At 42.5% G+C, this 19916-nt stretch overlaps 1 protein-coding gene across 1 annotated transcript in view; it reads right to left on the bottom strand.

The window, feature by feature from the left end:
* Positions 1 to 18752, bottom strand: part of LOC144586545 (uncharacterized) — a 32260-nt gene extending 13508 nt beyond the window's left edge. Inside the window, exon 1 of the mRNA XM_078384883.1 lies at positions 5886 to 18752. Within this exon, the coding sequence (XP_078241009.1) occupies positions 5886 to 7976 (2091 nt within the window). The 5' untranslated portion in view covers positions 7977 to 18752. The remainder of the gene's footprint in view (positions 1 to 5885) is intronic.
* Positions 18753 to 19916: the final 1164 nt, after the last annotated feature.

Below are 19916 nucleotides of genomic sequence, written 5' to 3'. Positions count from 1 at the left end.
CTATCATCCTACTCATCACGCCCGGTATGGAAGGGCTACAGCGCGCGCACGCATCCTCTGGATCCCGATGAGTAGGACTGAGGTCAACTTTCGACAATTCGCACTCATCTCGCCTGGCACAGGCCCCAAGACGCGTCAATCATCCGCAAGGATCCCTCGGGTGAGTGGAATTTGTCAAGTAAGACACCTACACTTCTAAGAAATATGGGGACTTCGTTATCAAGTCCTCAGGAACAATCTGTAGTGTGTACTTGCCTCCAAGACACACGTAACATCTTTTCCGATCCAGAATTCGAGGCTAATCTAATCAAACAACTCCCTCAAATTCTGCCTCCGCTCCCTTCAGCCTCTTTGGCTTGCCTGGAGCAGCATGAGAACAATTCCTGGAAAATCCAGGATGAATTAAAAGCATTGCCATCTCAAGCAACTGAGATTGATAACCATCCTTCAATGGATACAACAGGTGCTTGTTCAGAAAATTGTCCAGAAACTGGCTGTGCAATTTCTGCTGTCATGCAAGAATCTGCCATAGCAGTTCCTGTTGGATCTGAACTGCCCCCATCTCAAGGCATTCGCAAAATGCAACTCAGTCTTAAAGACACAGAGACAGAGGCTCTCCCAGACTTCTCATCCGTCCAATGGCTTGTCTCTAACGACTGCAAGGCCTTGATAAAAGATTTTTTTCCACCAGCAGAAGGACTCATTTGCCCTAAGCAAGTGGACATTAATGCTGGTGCATCCCCTGATGGTCCTCTAATGTTTATGGGAGGAGCTGCATTTGCTACTGCTGTTCAGCAAAGCTTCATGACAACAGCTTTAACTCAAGCAGCAGAAGTATCTATAAATGCATTCCAATCAGCAAATCAAACTGCATGCCTGACTCCCTTCCCTGCTGGTCTTAAAGAAGCAACAGCTACCTCAGTGTCTCCGCCTGTTCAGCCAAAGTTGCATGATATCTCATGGAATTGGGACCCAGGCCCAGATTTCTTTGATATCATAGACTGGGGGTACAAAAGCAGCTCTACAAGCATTTGATGGATCATATAAGGAAGGGGAGAAGGAAGAGAATCTAAGGGGGGTGGCTGCTACACCCAACATGAAGCTTGTTTTGAACTGCTTTTTCCATGTGCTAATCCTGTTTGACACTCAAGCCACTTGTAAGGATCCAAATGATGTCCTGCACACTCTAGGTTCCATGTTCTTAGAACTACAAATCCTATCATACTTTGCATTGCTGTGAGCATATGGGACTTCATACAAGCCTGCATTCCTGTCTCTGCCTTCCAGGAGTAACAGTGTCACATCCCTAAGAAAATGTTTGTTTCAAATGCTGTAAATTGTCAAAAATGTTTGTTTTTCTTTCTGCAGGATAAAAGTGTATGACATGTTTCCTCTGTTAGCCAGATCTTAAAGTATTGAATTTTAGAGAAGCAATTCTTAGTTTTATGCTCAGAATTAAATGCAGTTTTAGCCTTTGAGTTTTTCCTAATATGAATTTAATTTTGTTGTAGACACTGTATGTTTATTCTTTTACATGTCACAGTTTTCCTTGAAAATTATTTTCTAATGTAATATGAAAATTTTGTCTATTTATCCCTGAGACAGAGAAACATATTATTCCCTACAAGTAGGCCCCACAGTAGGCAATTTTGTACACTGTGATGCTGATACATCTGATATGCTTGCCTGTAGAAACGCATTTTCAGTCCAGGGGAAATTTAAGGGCACTAGCAGGCAACTTTTTAATTCAGTCAGTTGTACAGTTTAAGAACTTTGCCCCAGAGCAAGGCAGATGCATACCAGCATCATTCTTTACTACTCATCCCTCAAAATAAGTTGCTGTTCTTTTGCCAAGCTCTATATGTATCTCTCCAATCAAGTGTCATACAAGAAATTCATGGTGTGTTTGTCTTCAGTGGGGAAGTTGTCTGTGTCACATATTTCTATGCAAAAGTTCTGTATACCTTAAAGATTTTTGCTTTTGTCTATTAGCAGTATGTTGTGCTTATATATCTGTATAATATGTTTTCAATATGTTTTCTTTTCCTGAAAATTGTTCAGTAATCTTGTTATGCAAACATTATTGTAATTGTAATTTTAGCTATCCAATATTGTGTTTTCTTTAATCTACACTGTAAATTTAATTCTCTTGCCAAGATTCCATGTTTATTCCATCAGAACAATGTTTTAAGGTTGTAAAGAGTTTTGGCTCTCAGTGCAACAAGGAAGCAGGTTTGGCTATTGGAATGCTTCCCTAATTCCCAGTGGCCTGGAACATGCTATGCCACCCTCTGCTGAAGATGAACCAGACTGTCTGCTATCATACCTGCACCGGAGCCCCCTGGATTCAGAAGATTCAAGAGTCGACAACAGCCATTGTCTTCAACAAAATAAATAAAAAACGGTTGGGATGTGGGGAAAATTTATGCTGTTATGCTGTTACAATGTATATGTCTGTGGCAGTAGCAAATGTATATCTATGACAATGGCAGGCCTCATGCTAAAACTGCAAGTCACTAGTTTCCAGTAAGGATGATCATTAACCTGCTGTCTATTGTCTCTGGATAATGTAGTTAAAGTGTTCGTGTATTCAGGAACTTGTCTGTGTATTTGGATGGTATCTGTGTCTGTTTACTATTAACTGTCTGCTTACCAGCCTGTCTGTTTACCAACCACTCTGTTTACTGATGCCTGTGTATTCAGGAAATTAGTTACCTCTGTATTGATTAACTAGAGCAAATGTAGTAGGGGGATACAATAAAAGAAGAGGAGGCGGGGGAACAAGAGATTCCGCCTCTGAACAGCTGCCATACACTCGAGTGTCCCGTCTTTTCTTCTCCCCCCTTGCTGGTCAAGGAGAAAGATCCCTGCCCCTGAGGCTTCATCTGCAAGACCCCTACTTTCCTTCATCTTGCAGATCCCGACAAAATGGTGCCCTCTCTGAGGTAATTCACCTATCATCCTACTCATCACGCCCGGTATGGAAGGGCTACAGCGCGCGCACGCATCCTCTGGATCCCGATGAGTAGGACTGAGGTCAACTTTCGACAATTCGCACTCATCTCGCCTGGCACAGGCCCCAAGACGCGTCAATCATCCGCAAGGATCCCTCGGGTGAGTGGAATTTGTCAAGTAAGACACCTACACTTCTAAGAAATATGGGGACTTCGTTATCAAGTCCTCAGGAACAATCTGTAGTGTGTACTTGCCTCCAAGACACACGTAACATCTTTTCCGATCCAGAATTCGAGGCTAATCTAATCAAACAACTCCCTCAAATTCTGCCTCCGCTCCCTTCAGCCTCTTTGGCTTGCCTGGAGCAGCATGAGAACAATTCCTGGAAAATCCAGGATGAATTAAAAGCATTGCCATCTCAAGCAACTGAGATTGATAACCATCCTTCAATGGATACAACAGGTGCTTGTTCAGAAAATTGTCCAGAAACTGGCTGTGCAATTTCTGCTGTCATGCAAGAATCTGCCATAGCAGTTCCTGTTGGATCTGAACTGCCCCCATCTCAAGGCATTCGCAAAATGCAACTCAGTCTTAAAGACACAGAGACAGAGGCTCTCCCAGACTTCTCATCCGTCCAATGGCTTGTCTCTAACGACTGCAAGGCCTTGATAAAAGATTTTTTTCCACCAGCAGAAGGACTCATTTGCCCTAAGCAAGTGGACATTAATGCTGGTGCATCCCCTGATGGTCCTCTAATGTTTATGGGAGGAGCTGCATTTGCTACTGCTGTTCAGCAAAGCTTCATGACAACAGCTTTAACTCAAGCAGCAGAAGTATCTATAAATGCATTCCAATCAGCAAATCAAACTGCATGCCTGACTCCCTTCCCTGCTGGTCTTAAAGAAGCAACAGCTACCTCAGTGTCTCCGCCTGTTCAGCCAAAGTTGCATGATATCTCATGGAATTGGGACCCAGGCCCAGATTTCTTTGATATCATAGACTGGGGGTACAAAAGCAGCTCTACAAGCATTTGATGGATCATATAAGGAAGGGGAGAAGGAAGAGAATCTAAGGGGGGTGGCTGCTACACCCAACATGAAGCTTGTTTTGAACTGCTTTTTCCATGTGCTAATCCTGTTTGACACTCAAGCCACTTGTAAGGATCCAAATGATGTCCTGCACACTCTAGGTTCCATGTTCTTAGAACTACAAATCCTATCATACTTTGCATTGCTGTGAGCATATGGGACTTCATACAAGCCTGCATTCCTGTCTCTGCCTTCCAGGAGTAACAGTGTCACATCCCTAAGAAAATGTTTGTTTCAAATGCTGTAAATTGTCAAAAATGTTTGTTTTTCTTTCTGCAGGATAAAAGTGCATGACATGTTTCCTCTGTTAGCCAGATCTTAAAGTATTGAATTTTAGAGAAGCAATTCTTAGTTTTATGCTCAGAATTAAATGCAGTTTTAGCCTTTGAGTTTTTCCTAATATGAATTTAATTTTGTTGTAGACACTGTATGTTTATTCTTTTACATGTCACAGTTTTCCTTGAAAATTATTTTCTAATGTAATATGAAAATTTTGTCTATTTATCCCTGAGACAGAGAAACATATTATTCCCTACAAGTAGGCCCCACAGTAGGCAATTTTGTACACTGTGATGCTGATACATCTGATATGCTTGCCTGTAGAAACGCATTTTCAGTCCAGGGGAAATTTAAGGGCACTAGCAGGCAACTTTTTAATTCAGTCAGTTGTACAGTTTAAGAACTTTGCCCCAGAGCAAGGCAGATGCATACCAGCATCATTCTTTACTACTCATCCCTCAAAATAAGTTGCTGTTCTTTTGCCAAGCTCTATATGTATCTCTCCAATCAAGTGTCATACAAGAAATTCATGGTGTGTTTGTCTTCAGTGGGGAAGTTGTCTGTGTCACATATTTCTATGCAAAAGTTCTGTATACCTTAAAGATTTTTGCTTTTGTCTATTAGCAGTATGTTGTGCTTATATATCTGTATAATATGTTTTCAATATGTTTTCTTTTCCTGAAAATTGTTCAGTAATCTTGTTATGCAAACATTATTGTAATTGTAATTTTAGCTATCCAATATTGTGTTTTCTTTAATCTACACTGTAAATTTAATTCTCTTGCCAAGATTCCATGTTTATTCCATCAGAACAATGTTTTAAGGTTGTAAAGAGTTTTGGCTCTCAGTGCAACAAGGAAGCAGGTTTGGCTATTGGAATGCTTCCCTAATTCCCAGTGGCCTGGAACATGCTATGCCACCCTCTGCTGAAGATGAACCAGACTGTCTGCTATCATACCTGCACCGGAGCCCCCTGGATTCAGAAGATTCAAGAGTCGACAACAGCCATTGTCTTCAACAAAATAAATAAAAAACGGTTGGGATGTGGGGAAAATTTATGCTGTTATGCTGTTACAATGTATATGTCTGTGGCAGTAGCAAATGTATATCTATGACAATGGCAGGCCTCATGCTAAAACTGCAAGTCACTAGTTTCCAGTAAGGATGATCATTAACCTGCTGTCTATTGTCTCTGGATAATGTAGTTAAAGTGTTCGTGTATTCAGGAACTTGTCTGTGTATTTGGATGGTATCTGTGTCTGTTTACTATTAACTGTCTGCTTACCAGCCTGTCTGTTTACCAACCACTCTGTTTACTGATGCCTGTGTATTCAGGAAATTAGTTACCTCTGTATTGATTAACTAGAGCAAATGTAGTAGGGGGATACAATAAAAGAAGAGGAGGCGGGGGAACAAGAGATTCCGCCTCTGAACAGCTGCCATACACTCGAGTGTCCCGTCTTTTCTTCTCCCCCCTTGCTGGTCAAGGAGAAAGATCCCTGCCCCTGAGGCTTCATCTGCAAGACCCCTACTTTCCTTCATCTTGCAGATCCCGACATCCACCCCTATACATTTGAACGGAGTGTCAATCACAGGCAAAGGGCACAACTTTGCTTTGGTCCGGTCACGGTTATTCCCCTGCCTCTGACACACATCACATTGTTTACAGAACTCCTTGATCTGCTTCCCTATTTCAGGCCAGTAAAAATTCTGTGTAATTCTCTGTTGTGTTTTGTTCACCCCAAAGTGCGCAGCAAACATGTCAGAGTGCCCCCTTTGTAAGATCATGGGGCGATACTTTTCAGGTACCACTAGCTGACTTCTGATCCCATCTCCCCCTTTTGAGATATTCCTCAGGGTCTCTCTATATAAAATTCCCTTTTTCTCTCGAAATCTCACTGGGGCTTCAGGTGTTAGCTGGGCATCTGTCACCTGTTCAAAACACTTTTGGAGAGTGGCGTCTGCCTTTTGCTCTTGGCCAGATTTGCTGTTTGTGGTTAAGGTTTCCACCACAGCTTCGGAACTCCCCTCTGCTTCCGTCTCGGGCTCATCAGTACCCCCCTGAACTGTCCCCGCGGTGGCTTGTGAGCGTGTAATCACTAGCACCCGTTTCACATGTTCAGCCAGGTCATTTCCCACGAGCACGGCTGCTGGCAGAGTCGATGAAATCGCTAGCCGCCAAACTCCCCTCCAGCCTTGAAAGTTCACAGGTACCTCAGCTACTGGCAGCGAGATCACCTGTCCCTCAATCCCTGCCACCTTCAAGCTCTCATTTGGAATTATATACTCCCTAGGAATAATATCTGGATGGCACAGGGTCACCTGGGAACAAGTATCCCTTAGCCCCCTATACTGATGGTCAAATATTCCTACGTCCACCCCTGCGGTTTCAAACAACTGTGAATCTGTTCTCACTAGCAAGCAGCGCTTGACCTCCACAAGAGGACCATTTTCCTCAGCCTGATCAGCAGATGTATCTGTTCCAGATTGAGTAGCCATGGCAACAGGCTCCCTCAGTGGCAAGGAGCTTTGCTCTTTCTGGACACAGAACACAGCTTTTGGCTTGGTTCCACTCAAATCATGAGGCACATTTCCTTTTAGCTGCTTTAATTTCTCACACTCTGAGATTAGATGGCCCTTTCCTTGACAGAAATAACATTTTCTGCTGTACTTGGAGTCTTTCTCATCTGCTTTTGGTTTTCCCTCCAAAATCTGAGGTCTTGGTTTCATGTCTGAGGGCTTCCCTTCACCATGGGTCCCTCCCCCTTGCTGGTTTCTCCCTGGTCCCTGAGAGTACTTGCTGTAGGTCTCTTTGGGTTTACCTATCAAGTTCCCCTCACCTAAGGGCTTTCTTATTTGGGAAATAAAATCTGCGATCTCGGCCGCTTCTGCCACAGATCTAGGTTTCCTTTCCCTCACCTGGAACTTCAGTTCCCCATGCAGGACTGAATAAAACTGTTCCAGCGCTATCAGGTCTTTGAGCTGCTGGAAGGTCTCTGTCCCCTCCTGAGATAGCCATTTCTCTAGCAGCCTCACCAGTTGGGCCCCCACTTGGGTAAAAGTCTGCTCTGGTTTCTTGGTGAGTGACCTGAACCTTTGCCTCAGCTGTTCCGCATTTATCCCATGTCTGGCAAACACCAGTTTTTTAAACTCTGCGAAATCTTTCAGCAGTTCCTCTGGCATCTCTGCATAGACTTCTGCCAGGCTGCCACTGATTAAAGATCGCATAATGGTCATCTTCTCAGTTTCCCTCACTGAGAAGTCCACAAACGCTCTTTCCACGAGGGAAAAGAACACCTCAGGGCAATCTCCCTTGTGGTACACAGGGAATTTCTTCAGGTCAGTTTTAGACAATTGGCCTCCCTCAGAATCCCTATTGTTATTATTATTCTGGTTCATCATTTCCAATTTTCTTAACTCAAACGCCATCCTTTCTTTTTCCAGAGCAATTTTCTCTCTCTCTAATCTTTCCTCCATTTCCAATTGCCTCATCCTCAGTTCATGCTGTTGGGCTATGAGCATTTTCCTGAGTTCTGGGTTCTGTTCTCCCGTGCTGTCATCCTGCACTGAGACAAATTCATCCTCAGAACGTTGGTCTACCTGGGGTTCCCTCACTTCACCCATTTCTGCCATTTGGCTTCGAGTCAAGGGCATAATCCCCCCCCCCCAGAACAGGCTGCTTTCAAAAGTCAAGCCTCAAAATAAAGCGACCACTTTTTTTTTCTCTTTTGCCTCAGAACCAGCCTTCTATAGATTGCTGCTGTTCTTTCAGCACTAACTTGCAACTGTTGCCAGCCAGAGTCCACCCCCCTTTGCTAGGCCTCTCAGCAGACAGGCTAGATCACTGCTACTTCACTCAGCTTTGCCTCAGCTTTTTCCTGCCAAAACAGGTTGCCTCAGAGCTCCCTAATCTAGTCCCACCAATCTGAGGTTACACGTTCTTCCACTAGCCTACCTCCCCGTGAGGTAAGCCTAGAAGATTACCTACGCGCTCTCAGATTGTCCCTGACTAGACCCCCCTTGCTCTGGGCACACTTGCCAAGGCTTTGCTGGACCACTGGACAACTGGACCAGTCGTATCCCACACGCTGGACACCAATCAATGTGACAACCCCAGACCTACTGGGATATGCCACAGTTTCACTAAGCTGCCACCAACCATTCCCTGTAAGGAGTCACACAGACCAGGAATGGATTTTTAACAAATAAAAGAACAAGGTTTATTTAAATAACACACAGGGAAAATAAAATGATCAAGTGAATAAGATACAGTAACGTGGCTTAGTCTCAATCATACATACACCAGTTTGGGTTCACACAGAACACCTTTAAATAAAGCACAGACCCTGAACCTATCAGTTCTGGCTAACCATACGGACACCTGAACCTATCAGGTTGGTACTGACTGACACACAGTAGTACCCTGTCTGACACACAGACTCCCACACCAGCTTCTTCTTCCCAGCTTCTCCTTCCAGCTTCTTCTCCTTTCTAAACTTCTCCACACAGGCTCCACATATATATACAGTACAGCCCCTCCTCCTGATGTCCCGCCTTCCACTCCCCATAGGATGGAACTTTCCCTCCAAACCATGACAGACAGGTAACATCAGTGCTGTATGTAACACCCACCATACTGACTGTGATCATGTTGCTCCCACTGTATTGACCACCTGTTGCTAATACAGGTGTACCTCAGTTTACATATGCCTTGGTTTATGTAATGTTCGATTTATGAGCCGAAATCCATAAGAAAGAATGCCTCAGTTTACGTTTTTTACTGTTTTTTTTTTTTTTTTTTTGGTACGAAAAGGCTGCATTGCACCTGGAAGTTTCTAGCGCCGCCCCTGTTGTTACTGCAATCCGCATTCTGGTTTACATAATTTCTGCATTACGTAACGTCCCAGATGACAGATTAATTTCGTAAAGCAAGGTACGACTGTACTATCATTCACACTTGGTGGAGAAGAGTAGTTCAGTGGCCAGGTCTCAAAAAAAAAACAAAAACAAACCTATGAAAGGTCCTTCCCTAAAACCAGCTGCTGCACAAATGAGCTGTGTCAGATCCCTCTGAGCCAGGAATTGAGAGTATGACCATTTCTGTGAAGCCAAGAAGGATAGGCAGAAGCAGTGGAGTTGGGCCAGACCAGTTTCTGGAGAGTGAATATATTTAGAGCAGTAGGTGGGTGATCTTTGGGGAGGGGGCACACATGATTTGCTACCAGCCACACACTGACACCTGAGATAGCTCTTATTACTGCACATTTGAAATCTTAAGGGTAAGACAGCAAACCATGGTTACCACTAACAGTAGTAAATCTGGAGTCAAATACTTGCTAGCTGCAGATCAGAGTTATGTTGGTTTAAGCTCCATTAAGCTAAGACATTGGAATCTACAGCTGATACCTAAACAGTTATGTCTTGTGATCAGTAACGTTGTGCAATACATTGTGTTTGCTTACAGCAGCTTCACACATCCATGTTTCTCCTCAATATTTCAAGCCCAAATTCAAATGAAAAGCTAGAGAATCATGAATCAGTGAAAGCGCCTCACATTGTCCTCACGCTGTATTATCTTATCCAAGCCTTATTCTATTGCTAGGAGGAATTATCCTGTGAGATGTCCTGTGCCTGTTTATTAGTTTCTTGCCTCTTCATCTTGTAAGATAATGGGGACTTATTGGTATCTCTCTATATATACTTTCTAGGAGCAGAAACTAGCTGAGCAAGCCATACCATAGTTTCTTACATTTAAAAATCTTAAGACATAAAGCCAGGATTAGTTCTAGTTAAGTATCAAGCTGTCATAATGCCAATTGGTTGCCTGATCACAGTTAGGTAGTCAGGAGTACTGTATGCAGAGCTTGAAAACCTAGTTGCACGAAGAATGAATATAACACTATTACTCAATAATGGATGCCTTCAATATGTCATCATGACTATTTTTCTTGGAAATAACTTCCAAAATCTTTCTTCTTCCATGGCACAATGGCACCCCCTAGTCCTTTTCAAGCCCTAATCAGTCATTAACAATTGATATATACTTTCTGTGAGTAGAGGGGAGAGCTTCAGCCCTGTATCTTGTGTTTCTAGTTTTGGTGCTCTCTTCCACATGTCTGAAGTAGACAGCCTCCATTATTCTTGGGGGCTTTCCCCATGAATCAAGAGATGATGGCCTTATAGACTCCTTTTAGTGCAATTATTCTAGGATTTTCTAGGTTTCTCCTGCTCATGAAGAGCTCTCACAGACAGTGGAAGCTCTCCTCTTCAAACTTGGCCCTCTCCAAGCACAGGAGAGTGACGAATCTAGAAGCAGAGGGGTACATGTCACAAATATGATTTAGTGATGACTGATCAGGTTCTCAGTCTCAGAGTTAACTGTACTCCAGTGATGCAGCTGTTTAATATGCTGGAGCACAGAGTTCTTAAAGCACGTGAAAGATTGACAGATTAAATGTGGCATAAACATTCATGGGCCAGAACCCATTTTGTCAGATGCTAACTATAGTTAGCATTAAGTGTGCACCAGTCCTAATGATAACCATTGTTGGCACCAAACTACAGTTTATAAACCTGTGTCTAACATCGGTTTCAAATGTAGCTTGGCATGATTTATAGTTTGCATTAATGCCAGTACACATTCAGTGCTAATTAGAATTACCTCTGAAACTGAAAAAGAGAGAGTTTTACCCACTAGAGGGGAATGAATGAACTGTGCTTAGATTATCACAACACGGGTGCCAGAAGTGAACACTAGACCCCAGAGACTTTCTTCTTCTTCTTTTGTTGTTATTTATAAGAAAAACCTAAGCAAATGTAAGAAAAGACACCTTTGACAACCAACCTTGGTGGTGTCATTCACCTTATTCTAGGGACAATCAGAGAAAATTACTTTACAGAGTACTCACAGGAGTTAGAGGGGTGCTGCACATTATCCCAGAACAGGTTCAGCACCTTGGATAACTCTTGGGAAGTAAAGAATAAATCCTGGAGTGGATTCAAAGGAATCCTGAAATAGGAGTCAGCGGGAAATAAGTCAATGATCCTGGAAAGTAGTTGTCTGCCATTATTATTTGGAGTTTAATAAAGGTGCTAAATAAGAAAATAAAATAATATAAAAATAAAATAAAATAAAAATAAACACTTTCATTATTTACCCTGAAGATACTGGAAAGAATATTTAAGGGCAGTTTTTAATCTGATTTAACTTGCAGTTCATTCCAGGTTGATAGGTTTTAAAAATGTTTCTTGTCTTGTTTTCTCAAAAGTAGAACAAAATTGGAACACTAATTTGGAGTACAAAATCCATCCTCCTCCTGTCTCTCTGGTTGTCTTCTCAACAGGACAGGAACCAGCATTTGAACTGTGTGATACTCTCCTGTCAAAGTTCAGTGAGACCAAAGCTCTGTAATGATAAATTAACTAATTAGTTATACAGTTGCCAAAGAAATGAAGTTGTGTCTATAAAAGGAATGAAGCTACAATCAGAATGTAATCTCATTAAGTTATATCTTTGTTATTCCAAAAAGGAATTAATTACCACTAACTAGTTATTTGTACATTGATATGCCCAAATTCTGGGGCCAAGTGTTGATTTCAGCTTGTGGAACAAGAACAACACATTTGGCTGACACTGTGGAACCAAGTCATGTCACATGTGTCTTCATTTGCCATACGTTCTGTCAGGAGGGCTTTATGAATGTCTTTCTAATTCTCAGATACACATAGCAAGTTGCTTTCTAATGGTGATCTTTCTAATGGAGAAGAATAGCTGGATCTTTCTAATGGAGAGGAATAGCTGGGAGAATATTTTCCAAAGATCTGAGGGAGAGGGTCAACAGGAAGAGATACAGTGGGGGCCTCGACTTACGGACATCCCTACTTACGAAAATTTTGACTTATGAAAAGCTCCAGCTGCAAAATTTTGCTTCACCTTGCAGCCGGAGCTTCGAGTTACGGATGAAAAAAGGCAGGGGAAAGGGCAGGAAATTCAAACCGTTGGTGGCGAAGAGGTTGCTTCTTCACCCCAATGGTTAGGAAAAGGGAGGCTCAGCCTCCTGGGCTTCCACCGCTGCCGCAACCGCTGCCGGGAGGTGAGCTGCCGGACCATCCCGGCTGGGCTCAGCCTCCCGGGGTTCCCCTCTGCCGTGACTGCCGCTTTTTTTTTTTTTTTTTTTTTGCAGTCCCAGCATGGTACATGCTCTGTTTATTTTCTTTTTTTATTCTCCTTTTTTTGTGTTTTTCCCACCCTTCGGCTGGAATGGATTAATCGTTTTTCAGTGAATTCCTATGGGAAAAGGTGCTTCAACTTACGAAAATTTTGAGTTACGGCCACCATTCCAATACAGATTAATTTTGTAAGTCCAGGCACCACTGTACTTGGTGGAGAGGGGGAGAGATTCCAATTGAAGGGGGAATGCAGTGTTGGGTGGAACCACATCTCTTTCAAATGTATATTTAAAAACTCTGCTGGTTCTAATTAATATAATTTTATGCCCAAAGTAAGCTTTCCTCTACTATTTAATTCACAGAAAAATTCTTGTGACTCTCTATGATTCCATTTATTTCCATATTCATTTGCCAACAACACAACTCCAAGTCATGCTACCATATTCATGAGAGACCACAAGATGGTACATTGCTCTACACTTTTGTTAAGATTTCTGTCTGCAGTACCACTAGGATTTGTACAGAACTTGGGGGGGGGGAAATGGCAGTTGTGGGGAGCTCCAGGGATTTCAAGAGATATTGTCCAAGAATGTAAACGGTACAATTTTGTACCATATGGAGGAGACTCTTGAGAGTCCCCTGAAATGCAAAGAGAACAAACCTATCAATTCTGAAAGAAAACAACCCTGAGTGCTCACTGGAAGGACAGATCTTGAAGCTGAGGCTCGAATACTTTGGTCATCTCATGAGAAGAGAAGATTCCCTGGAAAAGACCCTGATGTTGGGAAAGTGTGAAGGCAAGAGGAGAAGGGGACGACAGAGGATGAGATGGTTGGACAGTGTCACTGAAGCTACCAACATGAATTTGACCCAACTCCGGGAGGCAGTGGAAGACAGGAAGGCCTGGCATGCTCTGGTCCATGGGGTCACGAAGAGTCAGACATGACTTAGCGACTAAACAACAACAAAAATATTTGGGAGTAACCTGTCTAGGGCTGCATGTGGATGGTAGGTGAGGCTGGAAGCTATGTGAGCTACTCAGAGCCAAAGTGAGCAGACTTCACAATGTGGGTGGGGTTCGAAACTAGACTGAAGCCCATGTGAAATTTGGTGGTGGTTCAGTGGGATGTTTGTGTGAGGGCACATAGGTGTTAGGTTGCAGGTTTCTCATTTCTGATTTAGGGTCATCTGATGAAGATACCTGGCAATAGGTTGAAGACTGTTCAAAGGAAAAAGTATTTCACAAATAATATGATAGTAATAATAGTAATGCCATTGTTGTTGTTGAGTATGATGATAATGATCATCATCATGTGCCATGTTAATCTTTCATGTACCATAAAAATGGTTGTTATCCCTCAGCTAGCTTTTATGGAAAATAGTTCTATGAGCCTCTGAAGTACAGTTGGAAAGGAATTCTTCTGTCATTTTTCATTCTACTGATTTCTTTGTCTTCTAAATTTGGCAGCATATTAACAAAGTGGGTTAATGTTCTGTGTTGCTCAACATTGGTCCAAGAGAAAAAAACAAAACCAGAATCTAAAGCTGACACACATCTTTTCCTTTATGACTCAATAGTGTGCAAGCATTCCTTCCCTCCTTAATTGCCACTTCAGAGCAACAATGAGCCTCAAGAGATGTTGTTCATTCACAAATATTAAGGGTGTGACAACAAATAAACTAGATCAATGCACAGTTTTACTGGTAAACTGATTTATTTCTTGAGACACTTTGAAAGGAGTACATATGTTAGATAGACCTAATTACTGAGGGGCAGCTAGTTGGGTTCAGAGGCAAATGCCCACTCTGGCAGTATATGTCAAAATCTAACCAGGAAAATATGGCATAAAAGGCATCATTGAAGGGTGACAGCTACTGAGGCAGACAGCCGGGCACACTACAGGAATCCCAACCTGGCTACAGTGTGGTGACAAAGTGGTTAAACTGGACAAAATGTGGTAGAAGGCAATTTTGCCACCAGTAGAACTGGCTGAAAGTGAACTGACCAAAGACCGAACATACATTTTCTCTATTCCGTGAAATAAGACAGACAGACAGACAGACAGACAGAACACACACACACACACACACACACAGAGAGAGAGAGAGAGAGAGAGAGAGAGAGAGAGAGAGAGAGAGAGATTACTTTAGCAATTTAACTGTAGATTAAAAAACCAGGACAGATAATAGCCGGCTAGATAGCTTAGTGGTTTAGAAATTTGGCTGCAGAGCCATAGGTTGGAAGTTCAATATCCCACCCTGCCTCCTTTGAGAAGAGCCAGCCTCAATGTTTATGGGCATACTGCACAGTCTCAGGTTGCACCCAGAAGAAGGGCATGGGAAACCACTTCTGAGTACTTGCTACCTGGAAAACCCTGAAAAAGGTCACCATAAGTCAGAATTGATTTGATGGCACATTATTATTACAGATTTATACCACTTGTAGGAAAACTGTTTGCAAGAAGCAGTGTGGCATCAAAGCAATGTACTCTACCTGCCTGTATGGTTCCTGCCACAAAGAATGGCTCCTCGTGGGAGATACTTCCCTCAGCAGAAACTATTTTGCCTGTCTCAATGGAATTGTCCCACAATCAATAACAACAGCTGTTTCCCCTCAGGGTTTATGTTTATGCTTTCTCTTGGTGAGACAAAATAAGGGTTTTGATGCTTTGAACTGAGGGGGGGGGGAAACAGCAGCAGTATTTTTAGGATACAGAAATGGTATTGGTTACACCTTGTCGAAAACAAGAAAACATGGCTTAAAACAAATGTACAGTTTTTGTAAACTTTTGGCTGTGGGCATTTGGGCACTGAGGAATATTATTAGTTATGCACCTGCAACTCTTCTGTGGACACAGGTGATGTCTATAGCTGGCAATACAATTGAACTTCAACTGGACTAGAAAATATCCCAAAAGCCACTCAATGCAGGCTTGGTGGGTTTTATTTATTCATTTATTAGGGGCTAAAAAACAAAGTAACATCTCAAGTGAGTGAAATGCAATGAGAATTTGTAAGCCGCAGGAACCCAGGGCAGTGGATTGTTGTGAACTAGCAGCTAAATGCAGCATACCAAGTGGGCGCTACTTGATCGTGCCCGTCTTACAGGGAGGTGGTTAAACAAATCACAGATTTATTCTGTTGTCCGGCAGCTGGCAGCTTCTCCTTTTTTTCGTTTGGTCCTTTTCACAAAACCAGAGGAAGAATCCAGGGTTTTGCTATTGGCTTGTTTCTCTGGCTTGTTGAGTGGGAACAAAATCTAAGCAGGGAAATGGTTGACTGCCAGACAACATGATAAACAAACTGCAGGACCAAACTCTGCCATTTGTTTTGCTCCTCCTGCCAAAAAAACACTGTGCACCAGCATGCTGTTCATGGTGGCAGACTGTGGTTTCTCGTAGGCCTGTGGCGTGCTTGAAAAAGTTCTCATTCTTGGTGGTTTTCTTATCATACCAAGATTCGTCATTAAAGCTTCTCTCTGCACCACCAAGGTTTCCCAAATTATCATTTTCCCTTTTTACAACCAGCCAGAAAACAGCCAAATTCTGCATGGTCACTGCCCTTTCCAGAGAATCTCTTCCCAGAAAGACGCCATTTTGAACAGGAATTGTAACTCTATGCAAACTATTCTCCACCCCGAAAAAGGACCACAAAACAGGGAGAAATCTTGAAAAAAAGAGAGAGAAAAAGTTTTTCCTCTTTGGTTTCTCATTAAAAACTAGAAGTTGCAAGATTCACATCCTATTTTCTACTCTGTGGAGTGAATGGGAATCACACACAAAAAATCAGCTTCCACAGTTACTCCGTACCTACTGGAAAGAAATTACTTAAGCACATAATTTCACTCTGACTTTACTTGTAGCTCACTCCTGGGGAGAAGCATTTATGTTGCCCCTCATAATTACCCCAAGTAGTCTAGATGTCAATGCAAATTATACACTGCAGCTCTGAAATGGCCTCAGAAGGTTGGTGGTCACCTATAATTATAGTGGATAAATTGAGGGGGGGGGAAGAGAGAGAAATAGGCTATGGGAAACCTTGGAGGTCCACATTCAGATATTTCAAAAGGAGATTTGGCACTACAACTTGCTCTAGCTTAGTTGATTTTGAGTGCTCAAAAGCCAAGGGTTTTGCACAGCCAAAATTATCATGGGTACCTATGTACAGGGGCCTGCTGAGTTACAGGATTGTGTCCAACATTTTTTTTCATTTTTTAAGGATCAACAAGTACAATTAAACTGTTCAGCTCCATTTGGTTTCATTTAATTTAAATCAAATGTCTCAACCTGAGCCAAAACTATCCTCTGCTTATGTTAGGATGAACTTCCCCCTTTTCACTTTCAGCTTCTGTAAAACCCAGCCTTTTCTGTATCCTAATATATGGACTGTGTATTTGCTGTCAGGCCCTCTGGATGATTCTTTTTGCCTTTTCATTTTTCTTTTCTATGTCAACCTCCTTTGGAAAAATCTCTGGTTGGCCCCTGAGAATTTTCCTGTATTTGCAACACAATCTTTGGCATACCTAAGTGTTTAGGGAGGGTAGAGGGCAGGAACTCCCTGTGTGTTCAAACTCAAGAGATGATCCATCAGGCACACATATATCAGTGGTCAGCTTACAGTCATGGATGTTGAGGGTACTTTGCATCTACTCTGGGGTTTAGTCTGTACCTTACAGAAGCTGTTGAAGCTGCTGAACCCTACTCCAAAGTAAATTAAGTATCCTAGATAGATCTGGCAATATCTAGACTAAAACATGGAGCAGATTCATACCGGCCCTGCAATTAGAGTCAACAAGTGCATACTGTTCTCCAACACACTGCTAACATTTCAGACTGCCCAGATCTTGACTGAGGAGCAAGGAGAGATTATCCCCTGTTTATAGAGGATTAAATGCCTCTCCCAGAGGTAGAAGAAGTTAATTTGTGCATGGTAACTCTCAGAGAACTACCTTCAGCACGGCCAGTAGTAACAATATCTGGAGCATTCTGAAACTTTGAGTCCAAAAAAGCAACTTTCCCCATTTCTGGATGTACCTCTTGCAATGTCACAGTTTCGAGCCATGCGGAGCTCCCACAGTGATGGACAACAATTTAAAGTAGGAATTACTTAACTAGCAGCATTTAGACTCATTTTAATTAAGTTCTTAAGTTCCAACCTGTGCTTCTGGTGATAATGTAGAAATGTTTGTTGGAATCCCCATAAAGCGGTTAACCACTGAACACAGTGTTTCAAGTTTGCTTATATTATCTCCAGGTATGGATTTCTCCCTTTCCCTTTTCCAACTTGTTTTCTGGGTTCTTTGAAGGCACCACTCCCACTGAGAAAGCCATCAGCATTTAGAAGCCCCATAAAAAGGTGGCTCTATTCATGAAACACACAGCGGGAGGGCTTCATAAAACTCTTTTAACCAAACACTGTGGAAGAATCTCATACAGATTGCCTTGTAACATCTGCTCTATAGATGTGGCAGGAACAGAACAGAGCAGAGTACATTTCCCTTATCTGTGCATGTATTGCTCCTGACTTCAATTCCTCCCTTCTCTCCATCATATACAGGCTCTTAAAAGCATTCAGATAATTGGTGAGCACAAGTTTATATGCTATCCAGTAAAGAGGAAGATTGTGAAATGGTATTTAAGGATATAATAGGACTCCTACAGGTTGTCAACAATTCCCACAGAACTTTATGAAAAGATGCAAGTATCCTGTTAAGTTCATCTCAATATACTACATATCATGAGAAAGCACAAGAGAAGTAGGCAATTTCCTGTTCTGTTACTTGCTTCTAACATTACACAATGGGACATTTAGGCTGTAAGTCTGGACTTACTTACTTGGGAGCAAATTACTTTTAACTCACTGGTACTTTTGTGTCCACACGTACTTTTCACTTCTGTCATTAGCATATAATCAAATTGTCCCCTACAAATATTTTTAGAAATGGGGTAATTTGGAAAATATAAAAAATAAAATTGTTGCTGAAGAATAATATTCATTATGATCATTATGAGCGATACATATCAACTTTCTTCCTTTTTTGTAATATGTGCTAATGGATAAATCCATTATTGGTGGGGTTGTTTTTTGTCTTAAGGGATAATTACAAGGACTAGAATGAAATGGCTCTGTAGGGGGGATGGTCCTGCATGATTTCTGTTTATCATTGCACAAGCCTGGTGACAGCAATTGTGCTTTCGGTTTACTCAGTGGGTTTGTGAATTCCCCCTTGTGTAAAATCTGGAAAACAGACAACCATTTGCAAAATGGTTCCTTGTTTCCTCTCAGCTGAGCTGCAATTCTTGCAATAACTTGAAGAAAAATGGATTTAGGCCAATATATTGTTATGAGCTGTCCTTGCTTTCTTGTATGAATTTTGATCTTAAATGGGTAATAGAGACCTATTAGCTTTACAAAGGTGGAAAGGAAAATATATGAACCAAGTTTGTGAACACGAATCAAGACAGTGTCTTCATATTTGGACTTGCTTTGGGGACAGTCAGCATAGATTCCTGTATTTGAGTACAGTACATGTATTTACTATAGCACCCACAGGAATAAAATATGATGAACAGCAGAATGGTAAAAATAATGATTTAAATCAGCAAAACAATCAGACAACCTTACTAGGCTGAATTAGGACCAGAGGCTGAGTCTTTCTTTGTACTATCACTCCATCCTGCTGAGAAGCTTGATTTAGAAACTTAGGAAGGAATCTTGTAGTAGGCCAGGCTCTTTGTCTACTTAGCCGTACAGTATTGTCTAGAGTAGCGATCCCCAACCGTTTTGGGACTGCGGACCGGCTGAGCCTCCAAGGAAGGTGGGGGGCCTGCCTGCAAGTGTGCGTGGATGTGCGCTCTTGGGCGCATGCGTGAAGCTCACACCAGCACTGGCAGGCAGGCGCTCCCCCACCCCTTCACACATGCGCAGGAGCCTCTGCACGCTCACCCGGGCACCCCTTTGTGCGGGCACTCAGGCACTTGGGTGCATGCGTGAAGGGGTGGAGGAGTGCTCACACCGGCGCTGGCACACGGGCAGGTGCACAAAGCAGCTATGGGGAGGGGAGTGCATGCAGAGGGGAGGTCTGTCTTTGCGGCCTGGTCTGGCTCAGGCTATGGACTGGGGGTTGACGGCCTCAGGTCTAGAGGCATAGGAAGGGGAGGGGCTTTCATATTATTCAGTCCTGCAGGTGCTAGTAATTGAACCTTGAAATTGGAATCTTTTGCGTGCAAACAAGCAATTTCTTCCTTCAATGTGGCTGCTATATAACAGGGTAAGACAGTCACAGTTAACAGCAGAGAAGATCAGAGATTTTCAAAAGGGCCTTGGATCTAAGAAGCTGAGGTAAAACTATACATTATGGAGACTGCATCTTTAGAAAAGGGGATTCTTTATATGTCGAAAGCTGCCAATCGTCACATCTGGAGC

The sequence above is a fragment of the Pogona vitticeps genome, chromosome 2, assembly GCF_051106095.1.
Source record: "Pogona vitticeps strain Pit_001003342236 chromosome 2, PviZW2.1, whole genome shotgun sequence".
Classification (NCBI taxonomy): Eukaryota; Metazoa; Chordata; class Lepidosauria; order Squamata; family Agamidae; genus Pogona; species Pogona vitticeps.
Note: the sequence above shows the minus strand (reverse complement) of the source record. Positions and strands in the feature narration are given on the sequence as shown.